Source organism: Phyllopteryx taeniolatus, chromosome 3, assembly GCF_024500385.1.
Source record: "Phyllopteryx taeniolatus isolate TA_2022b chromosome 3, UOR_Ptae_1.2, whole genome shotgun sequence".
Classification (NCBI taxonomy): domain Eukaryota; kingdom Metazoa; phylum Chordata; class Actinopteri; order Syngnathiformes; family Syngnathidae; genus Phyllopteryx; species Phyllopteryx taeniolatus.
Window position 1 is genome coordinate 11,289,743 of NC_084504.1, and position 10,936 is coordinate 11,300,678.

Sequence of the window (10,936 nt, forward strand, 5' to 3'; positions counted from 1 at the left end):
TCCAATTTTTGTCATTTTAATTTCTTTCAGGGCTTGGCGCTGCACTAGATCCTTTCATTCCCAAATTTGAATTTGCACTTATACTTGTGGTTGTTTTTCAGGCTGTCATCTCGATGGTGAAACAACTGCCAAGATGTCACCAGCATTGTGCTCACGTCTACTTCTCGGTTATCTTTCTGTGGACGTGACCTTGACGCCATCATAGAGGTGATCACTGACGCTTTAAAACCTGCGTGTGGAAGTGTGTATTGTACCTTTGGATTGCATTCCGACCAAAGTCATGAATGATGTCCACTGCATTAAAAAAAAAAAAGTCAAGCACAAAGTATAAAATCAGTTTTAAACAGTCAAGAAACCAAGTTAAAAACAAAGTCAAGAAGAACGTTATAATGGTCAGAATAAATCAAGCACCAAGTCAAAACAGTCAAAAATGTGGGAAAAACAGTAACATTTTGTTTCTAAATGCATTAAATATGTTTGCACATTTTCAGCACTTCGGATTGAGAACAATTTAGTATTGAATTTTAGCAATGTTGTAGTTGTCCATATTTTTTGGGTGGGGCTAAAACCAAGACAAAGTTCATACTTGGTACATGGTCTTGGGTGTACACACTGGTATGAGTTGCCCCTCCCCCACTATTTAAGTACTCAGCACCCTCATTTCAGCTGAGGCGTTTCGGGCCACTTGCCACATCTTTATCAATAATAACTTGGAACATTTCTACCACTACAGCGTGCAGTTAGCCATCAAGCTATGCCCAAAAAAATACATATTCCCTCAAGTGTTATGTGGTATTTGTGTGCCCCCCACCCACGGCGCATAGCGAGGCAGCGGCGAACCTGACGCCTCTACCGCCCCACGCCTGCCCACCAGCACTAGTACTGCAGCTAGTCGCTGGCAGCATGGCTAAGGATTGGCACACTGGCGTTTGGGCCGTCAGCCTTGGAATGCTTGCTGGCCGCCCACAATATCGCGGGCTGAGGAGCAGAAGAAAAAAAGATTTTTTTTTTTTTTTTTTTAACGTTCTTGATTTTGGCAGCACATTTGCCGCACAGTTCTGAGGATCCAGGTTCAAATCCAGCCTCGCTGTGTGGAGTTTGCATGTTCTCCCCGTGCCTGCGTGGGTTTTCTCCGGGTACTCTGGTTTCCTCCCACATCCCCAAAACATGCATGGTAGGTTAATTGAAGACTCTAAATTGTCCCTAGGTGTGAATGTGAGTGCAAATAGTTGTTTGCAACCAGTTCAGGGTGTACCCCGCCTCCCGCCCAGAGTTAGCTGGGATAGGCGCCAGCACGCCCGAGACCCTAGTGAGGATAAGCGGTACGGAAAATGGATGGGTGAATGTCCCTTACTAAGTCAATAACCAATTAAAGAACCAGGCTCGAGTCAAACAGTGAAGTTTGCGACACTTTTACTTCGATAAGTGAAGTGAGAGAAATTGTAATAAAAAGAAATTGTATATGTTTTGTTGTTGACGGTGTTGAAATGTTTTCTGACAATTACGAGGCTCTTCACACAACAACTGGTCCTTGAAAATCCGAGGTCAAAGTTCATAGGTTGGCTCCAGTGCTGATCCAATGTCGTAGGAGCTGGTGTGCAATGGTCTGTTTGGGTGGGATGATGAGGCCCGAGTGGGCGGGACCCGGGCGGGATCCTCCACCCAATAGTGCCTCCATCACCTGACCGCAGAGCACAAAAACAACCAATCATAGAGGGAAGTTGTGAAATTTGGTGTTTGTTTTTTCACCTGTTGCCGCGGAAACCATCTGGCCTCCTCTATCTCGTTGCGGTCTACGCTGATGTCCGTTGTCACGGCGACGCATAGACAGCCAATCATGAGCTGCGAGGGCATGGGCCATGGCTGACAGGAAACGTAGCGAACGGCGCCCACCCGCACACCGCTCTCCTCGCACACCTCACGCCGTGCTGCCGCCTCCAGTGTCTCACCTGGTGTCACTTCCTGTTACTTTCTGTCACTTCCTGTTACGTACGTACGTGCGTGCATGGTTACCAGGTTCTACAAAGCCAGCCAGGCAGGAGAACATTCTGGCCGGGAAGACGCTCTTCCGGCCCAGGAGACACTGGTTACCGTCTGGGTGGACCACCAGCATGATGACTACGGGGTCTGGAAGGAACAACATCACCAACAAGGATAAGAAGAATAAAACGATGATGGACAACATGAAGAACAAGCTCTTAAGAAGAATACAAATGACAAACAAGATTAAGAACACGTTTAAGAAGAAGCGCATGATAAAGAGCAAGAACAAGATTGAGAATAAGATGAACAAGACCCACAAAAGAATAAGAGATGAAAAAGATCAAGATGACGAAAAAGAAATAAAAAATGAAAAACAAGATGACAAGCTGAATAACAAGATCAAAAACATGCTCAAGAACAAGATGGATAAGTAGCACCAGATAAAGATTAAGAACAACAAGGTGATCAAGAACTAGATTAAGAATAACAAAAAATATTAGGACGAAAAACAGATCAATAACAAGAACAGGATGAAGAAAAACCAGGTGATCAACAATAAGATCCAGAAGAACAATCAGGCACTGGTTGCCAAAGAGTGAGTGTGCGTGCTTGTGTACGTGTAGATGCTTTCCAAAAAAATGTGAATATCATGGAAATATTTATTTATTTCCACAATTCCATTCAAAAAGTTAAACTTTCATGGATTACTAAAGTATTTATTTGTTTATTTTTACAGAATTTGGGCTTCCAGCTCATAAAACCCACGAAATCAGGAATTCAGAAAAATTTTAATATTGTGAAGAAATCACTATTTACTCCTCAGTATTTGTAGAAAAAAAAAAAAAAAGAGAGAAATTAGGGCCACGTTAAATCAATCAAAATATGGCACTTTCAAAATGACATGTTAATCTTCATTACTTGGTTGGGAATCCATTTGCCTTAATCACTGCCTGGATGCGCTGTGGCATTGAGGCAATCAGCCTCATTGCCTGGGAGTTATGGAAGCCCAGATTTCTGGTGCCCGTCATTTTCGTCTTGCTAATACACCATAGATTCTCAATGGGGTTTAGATCTGGCGAGTTGGCTGGCCAGTCAAGCACTGTGATGGCATGGGCATCAAACCAGGTTTTGGTGCTTCTGGCGGTATGGACAGGGGCCAGGTAAATCTGCATCTCCATCCAGATCCTCAGCAGAAGGAATCATGAAGTCCGATAAAACATTCTGGTAGACTGTTGCGGTGACCTTGGATTTCAGAAAGCAGAGTTTACCAAGACCTGCACTGGATATTGCACCCCAAATCATGACTGACTGTGGATATTTCACACTGGACCTCAAGCAACTTGGGTTCGGTTCTTCACCAGTCTTCCTCCAAACCTTTGGACCTTGATTCCCGAATGACAGGCACGCTTTACTTTCATCAGAAAAGAGGACCTTGGACCATTGGCCAACAGTCCGGTCCTTCTTCTCCTTGGCCCAGTTGAGACGCTTCCTACGTTGGCTCAGGCTCAGAAGCGGCTTGACCCGAGGAACCCGACAGTTGTAGCCCATCTCCCACATTTTGTCCTTCCACTAGACTTTCCATTGATATGCTTGGACACAGCACTCTGTGAACAGCCAGCCTCCTTAGCTATATGAACCTTTGTGGCTTACCAATCCCGTGGAGGGTATCAATGATGGTCTTCTGGCCAGTTGCTAAGTCTGCAGTCTTCCTCATATTGAACCCAACTGATGACACGTGTGGAAAGCTGTGCAAGTGCTTTGAGTTTCGTAGATGATTAGTGTGTAACACTGTTGAAAACATTTATGGCCTGCAAAATTTGGGCTGATTTCTTCAGTCTTAAATCTTTTTCAATTCATGATTTGGTGGGGTTTTATGCAAAAATAAACAAATAAATACTGAATCTATCAATGAAAATGTAACTTTTTGAAAGGAATTATGGAGATAGATAAACTTTTCCATGATATTCAAATTTTTTGGAAAGGCTCTGTATGTGTCCGTACCAGTCCGTGTGTGCCAGTGCACCTGTTACTGCCAGTGCACGTGTACCAGTGTCTGTATACCAGTGTGTGTATGTCTGTATACTTCTGTGTGCGTGCGTCCCACTCTATGTGTCCGTACTAATGTGTGTGTGTGTGTGTGCGTGCACCAGTTTATATGTCTACCAGTGTGTAAGTACAAGTGTGTGCGTGCGTGTGTACCAGTGCGTACGTACGAGAGTGTGTGTGTGTGTGTGTGTGTGCACTTACCAGTGCGGGGGTAGCACGTGTTGTGTACTCCCTTGTTACTGGGGCACTGTTGATTCCGGCAGCTCCTCTTGTGTCCTCCCTCCCCAGAGACAGTGGCGCTACCGCATGTGGAACAGAAAGCGTAACGACGGTGCCACGCCAGCAGTGCGCGGGCTGGAGCCAGTATGCCTGAAACAAGAAGAAGAAGATGAGAAGGTACTCATCAGTGCAGTAATAGAAATATATTCTATATATTTTACCATACAAACACGAATAGTCACAGATTTTTGGGTGAAACCTGTCCTGCATTATGCACTGTTTTTGTGCTCAAGCCAAAGGCACTTCTCACATGAAAATATTACTTTGGCGCCGTCTTGTGGCATTTATAGAGAATTACAAGCCTTTCGTGGTGGGCGTGAATTACTTGCGAATTTTGTCAGTCCTGTCCATGGGAAAATACATGCAAGAGCCGTTATCAGGAGCAATAATGTACATTATATCTATTCCATATGTCCTACATACAGTATGTGTAACAGTGTTCCTCAAATGCTGGCTGGGGGCAAGAAGAAAACAAGGACAAGAAAATTAGAAGGGATGACAAGAAGAAAATGAGAAGACCAGAAGAGATGAGAAGAAAATGGAAAAAATTTGAAGAAATTGAGACGAGAATCAGAATATGAAGAAACGATGGAAGAGAGGAAAAAAAGATGAGAAGGAAACAATGGGTGAGAAGGAAAAGAAAAGTAGATGAGGAGACAACGGGGAGGAGAGGAAAATGAGATGAGCAGACTAGCAGGAGAAGAAAATGAGGACACGATGAAAAGATAAGATGAGAAGGTAAAGAAGAGAAGACTAAAAGGATCAAAAGCAGAAGAATTTGACCGATGACCAGTGAAGCGACGTCATCGTCGTCCTCACCGGCGTCTTCGTCGCTGAGGTTGAGCAGGTCCCGGTGCGCCGAGGAGGCGAAGGAGCACTTCCGCTTCGTGTGCAGACAGCGCCCGAGCAGCGCGGCGCCGTCCTCGTCGCTGCTGATGGCAAACCAGGCTGGGAGCTCCTCAGACGCACTTCGCGTTCTGCTTCTCCTCTCCACGCCCAGGAAGACCAACGCGGCATCCGGCTTCTCCACAAGATCTTGGACGGCCTCGTAGCCCATGCGACACAAATGCTGCACTCCCTGCGGGAAGTAGACAACAACGTAAACAAAACCAAGCCAAAACAACTGCAAAAAAAAAAAAAGAGACCAAAATAAAAGTGAAATAAGTCAAAACAGTTAGGAACCGCGTCACGAACAAAAAGCAAAGTCACGTAAAGTAACAGCAAGTCAAGAAAACAGTCAAACATCAAATCAAGAACCATATCAAGTACCAAATTAAGATCATTTAACCAAGTCAAAACCAAGTAAAAAAAACAAGAGTATCGAATTGTGTCACAGACAAAGTAATGCCTAGCTCAGACGACAGGATTTTAGCCCTGATATTGGCCCGATTAGCTATCGCGGTCGATTTCCCAGACTAAATTTCTTGTAGTGTGACATAATCCACGACCAACAATTTGGCGCAACGATAACCTTACGACGGCAAAGTGAAGAGTCTAGCATGTTTGATTTTTTTGGGGGGGAGGATATCTTCTGTGTAGTATGACGTATCAACAACAACTCGCCGACAGCGCACCTTGACGTCAACCAATAGGATTGCGTATTGTGACCGGCGCTTCGTCTCCCGTGCTTGCCGTTGTCAACATACTTGGTCGCTGTTGTCAGCATTTATTCACGCGCACAAACCAATGTTTACCAAAGCTTTAGAGTATGAGTCGACAGAACGCCGGCTTGTTTACATATAAACATTTATGCTAGCGCTAGCTTGCTAGGCTACATAACATTCTTACCTGCTTGCGAGCTGTATTATGTTAAAAGTAAATGCACATATCTCAAGCTTTTCTTGAATGGACAGCCCACTCCCAAGTGCTGGTGACGACACCACGCTTTCCCCCCCCCAACACATGCAATGGCGCGATCCATTGTTATCGTCGCCATGGTAACGAGTGTATCCGATAGCATTTGAGTTGACAAGATAAAGCCCAGTGATCGTAAAAGACGGGATGCGAAGATTTTATTGCAGTAGTCTGACATAGTGCAATCGTGAAAGACCAAATTTGTCTCGTAGTCTGATCCAGGCATTACGTGTTATCTGTCTCAGACGTGTTGTCTGTCCCATACCGCCGCCATGTTTTTTGTTTGTTTTTTTTTTAAACTTTATTGGCTGTCAGATATTTACAGTAGTACGTCAAAAGACACGCGACAAGGCTAAAAATAAACTACCTTTACGATTCAAATATACTGTACAAGATGGCGACAATCAGCAAATGTTTTTTGCGGAGCCAATCAAGGACGTCATTGATCGGATCAGCGAATTATGACATTAAAGCCGATCAGCATAAAATGCTAATTATCGGCCGATACAAGCCGAGCAGATCGGTGTAAAGTCTATGAAAAAGCATACGAAGAAGCGAAAATTAAAGGTGCGACCTCCTGGTTCTGGTAGAGCATGGGGCTGAGGTTGGAGAAGAGCAGAAAGACTGAGCTGGGATGTTCCTTCCTGTCCTCCAGCCACACGCTGTCGGTGCGCTTGGCGCTCAGACGGTCCAGAGGCTCGCAGCCGAAGTAGTTCTCGCACCCGACACCATCTCCTTCTTCGTCAAGGTCGCCCAATAGGATGGCGACGTGCTCGTGACCCCAGAACTTGGCCACGTCTGACGCGCTTTGACCAACAGTGTTCACTAAACTCCTGTCACACCTGAAAATAACAATAACAGGAACACTAAGAACAAGGTGATGTAAAAGTAGTGTGAGAAAAAAAAGATAGATAAAAAGCAACAACAAGGATCAAGGACAAACATGGTCAAGAACAACCTCACGGGTAAGATGAACAAGAATAACAACATCAAGAACACCATTTTAAAAAATAAGAACAAGATGAATACAATCACGAACAAGATAAAAAAAGAGAAAAGATCATGAACAAGATAACGCGATTTTTTTTAAATGAACAAGATTAGAAAAAACATCAAGAACAAGATTTTTTTCAAGAGCAAGATTTACAAGAACAAGATTTTTTTTAAATGAACAGAGTAAAAAAATTAAAATAAAACAAGGTTTAAAAAACAAAACAAAAACAAGATTAAAAACAGACAAAACGAACAAGATGAAGAAACTTCAGAAGTATAAGATTGCATTGTTTACTCTTTTTTTTGTTCACTGTTTTTTGTTTGTTTATTACTAACCTACTAGAACATCTGAACTTGAAACAAACTTTGAACTTTAAAAAGTGGCAGGTGAGTGCTAACTCCCGTTTAACAAGATTAAATGTGATTGGTGCATTGTGAACACAGCTACACCCCCACTTATTGGAAGATGTGCAAACCTGGCATTTGTACAGAGGTGTGTTGACTTTTTCTAGACGTTATCGTATTGTTTACCCGTGTTGGAGTAGCGTTTGGACCACGTTTTGATGTCCGTTCCTGGCGGCGAGCATGAGCGCCGTCCATCCTCTCGGGCCCGTCCGCTCGAGCAGAGACGGGACGGCGGATAGCAGGGACGTCACCTGGCCCTCGTCTCCGTGAGACGCCGCGTCCAGAAACTTCTCCACAACTTCCTCTTCGCCCGTACCTGACATCCTGCGTGCGGACAATACCTTAGGTACACCAAACATACAATGGATAATTGGATCACTTTTAATTGACAATGATTGATTTAACAAAATTAAGTAGTGAATAGTTTTGGATTATTTTTTATTTACTTTCAATTTTGTATTTATTCCTGGATCCATTTTTATACTCAATTTATATTTAATTTCATTGTACGCATTATATTTTCTTTTTTTATGAACGAAATAGTGTAATTCTATTCACTGATTTTATATTTGTATCTATTGTATAAAATTAACAAAAATGTAAAATACATATTTAAAATACGTTTAAAATTTTTATATTTTATAAAAATATTTGCTGTAAACTTTTGCATTCATATGTATTTTACACAGGACATAAAAACAAATAAACGTAGCAGAATTAATTTATTTGATATTTGTATTCCTTATATAAAAATATAAAATACATGTATATATTTCCATTAATTTAAAATATTTATACATTTTATTGTATTGCAGTATCTTGTATTTTTTTTATTTAGTAAATAAAAGAAACAGATTTTAATTTTAGTCATTTATTTTATTTAAAGTAATCACATTTTATATACCTCAGAAATTGCAATTATATTAACAATATATATTTAAGGAAATAAAATGTACCTATAATTACATTTTATTCCATTATTTTAGCTTTGTTTTCTTGACATTCAGAAGTTGACTTGCTGGTGTGTTTTGGATTGTTATCCTACTGCAGAACCAAAGTGCACTTCAGCTTGAGGTCACGAACTGATGGCTGATCATTCTCCTTCAGGATTTTCGGTTAAAGAGCAGAATTCATTGTTCTATCAATCCAAGGAAGTTGTCCAGGTCCTGAAGGAGCGAAGCAGCCCAAGACCATCACACTACCGCAACCATGTTTGACTGTTGGTATGATGTTCTTTTTCTAAAATGCTGTGCTCCATTTACGCCAGCTGTAACGAGACATACACCTTCTAAAAAAAGCTCAACTTTCATCTCGTCAGTTCATATAACAATTACCCAGAGGTCTTAGGAATCATTCAGATGGTTTTTGCAAAAGGAAGATGAGCCTTTATGTTCTTTTTGGTCAGGAGTGGTTTTCATCTTGGAATGCTGCCATTGCTGCCATTTTTGCCCAGTCTCTTCCTTATTGTTGTGTCATGAACGCTGACCTGAATTAAGGCAAGGGAGGCCTCCAGTTCCTTAGAAGTTCCTCTGTGGCCTCCTGGATGAGTCATTGCTGTTCTCTTGGGAAAATCTTTGTAGGGAAGCCACTCCTGGGAAGGTTCACTGCTGTTCCATAATTTCTCCATTTGAGGTTAATGGTTCTCCTTATGGTTCGCTGGAATCTTAAAGCTTTAGAAATGGCTTTTATAAATCTTTCCAGACTGATAGTCAATTATCATTACTTCTTGACTGTTCTTTTAATTTGTTTGGATCATGTCATTTTGTTGCAGCTTTTTTAGATCTTTTGTCTGACTTAATTTTATCAGACAGGTTCTGTTTAAGTGATTTCTTGATTGAACAGGTTGGGAGGTAACCAGGCTTGGGTGTAATCAGTGAAAATTAAGTTGTGATTAGCCAAAATTATTTCAAGGTTTAACATGGCGGCTAATTACTTTTTCACACAGGGTAAGGTAACTTGAATAGTTTTTTTTCCTCATTAAATGAAATCAAACTATGCAGAAATATAACAATTTGAGAAGGAATACTTTTTCACGACACGGTGTGTATATATATATATATGTATATATATATATATATAATTCTGTAATCTATCCTTGAAATTTCAAATTATAATTTTATGATTCTATTAATTTTCCATTTCAGTTATTTTTATATTTTGTATTAATCTTATATTACTTTTGACCTGGAAATCTAAAGCCACGAAAGAAACACAGCATCATTTTATTGTTTTCAACAGTATTTCAAAAATGTTTTGTGTTTATATTATTTTACTAAGGAAATAAAATATGCATATAATACCAACATATTATATCTAGGTATACCTTATCAGTGTCATGTTAATGATGATGTGACTAGGTTAATTTACGCACCACCCCCTCTTTCTAATTGGTGCAAACAGTTGTCAATCAATGAAGTTGGGCTTTTCTCTTAAACACTTTTTAAAATACAGTACGACCAAACTTTCGTCCATTAGGGATCGAGCTGTTTTAAAAGCACAATAATATAAAAAATAAAATGTAATAACGAATATTCTGACAGCCATTTTATGACTTTTCGAGGTGACCTACTCAAACCTTCCTCATGTACTGTCGCCCTAAAGGAGGCTAAGTTAAGGAGCAAAGGTTAAGTGAGTGTGTTAAAGCAGAATGAATATTAAATGAAGGAAATTCATCTAATTCAATGAAAAATTCACCTGAAACTGGCGAACAACAAGTACGACGACGTCTTCCTTGTTGGAACACGAGTGACGTCAGGGTGAGATGCGTTCAAGAGCACATCCACCAATCCAAATTTCTAGCAGTTTCTGAATTCAACAAGTCAGAACACTGATGTTTGTTTGTTTTCTTTACAAGATGTTACACGTATGAATAATAAATAATTACGAATAGTTCCATTGAATCTCAACAACTGCTCCTAATTTTGGTTTCTTCTGACTCATCTTGAAAGTTTTAAGGATAATAGTTGTCCGAGGGGTTATAAACGCGTCGTTGTTAATTGCAGCTGTTTATTATTCTGCAGTGTATTTACTTTATGGAAAATATCGTCTTGCGAGAATACAGTTGTCTTTCGGGGAAAAATATTCTTAGAACAACTACTTTTTTGAACAAAATTGTTTTTTACGGGGAAAAGGTCGGGACTTAGAATTTGATTGCGAATTGCCGAGGAGTCCTGAATGCATCGTTACTTAGAACTATCGAACGTTCCAAAGTGTTTGTCACAAATAAAAGTTGTGATTGTGGATGAATCATCCATCCATCCATTTTCTGAGCCGCTTCTCCTCACTAGGGTCGCGGGCGTGCTCCATGGAGCCTATCCCAGCTGTCATCAGGCAGGAGGCGGGGTACACCCTGAACTGGTTGCCAGCCAATCCTGAT

The 10,936-nt window shown here is 41.0% G+C and overlaps 1 protein-coding gene across 2 annotated transcripts; it reads right to left on the reverse strand.

Moving 5' to 3' along the window:
* Positions 1-321: 321 nt before the first annotated feature.
* Positions 322-10,330, reverse strand: nudt12 (nudix (nucleoside diphosphate linked moiety X)-type motif 12). Of its 2 annotated transcripts, none has more exons than XM_061769177.1 (8): positions 10,255-10,330; positions 7,687-7,884; positions 6,737-7,004; positions 5,128-5,386; positions 4,231-4,398; positions 2,014-2,127; positions 1,750-1,949; positions 322-1,681 (listed from the first exon to the last, which is right to left on the reverse strand). In XM_061769177.1, exons 2-8 carry the CDS (start codon positions 7,881-7,883, stop codon positions 1,553-1,555), a joined length of 1,335 nt encoding a protein of 444 aa, XP_061625161.1. In that variant the 5' UTR covers position 7,884; positions 10,255-10,330; the 3' UTR covers positions 322-1,552. The 2 variants fall into 2 exon arrangements, with proteins under 2 accessions (XP_061625161.1, XP_061625160.1); XM_061769176.1 differs by having other exon boundaries at positions 7,687-7,901; positions 10,255-10,326.
* Between the last annotated feature and the right edge of the window lie 606 nt (positions 10,331-10,936).

Bases quoted from the DNA above. Each gene is read 5' to 3' on its own strand.
- nudt12 (XM_061769177.1), bottom strand. From the start codon at position 7,883: ATGTCAGGTACGGGCGAAGAGGAAGTTGTGGAGAAGTTTCTGGACGCG. The intron at 4,399-5,127 runs GTGAGGACGACG...TTCTTGTTTCAG, and splicing joins CCTCAGCGACGAAGACGCCG to GCATACTGGCTCCAGCCCGC. The intron at 1,950-2,013 runs GTAACCATGCAC...AAGTGACACCAG, and splicing joins GGCTGGCTTTGTAGAACCTG to GTGAGACACTGGAGGCGGCA.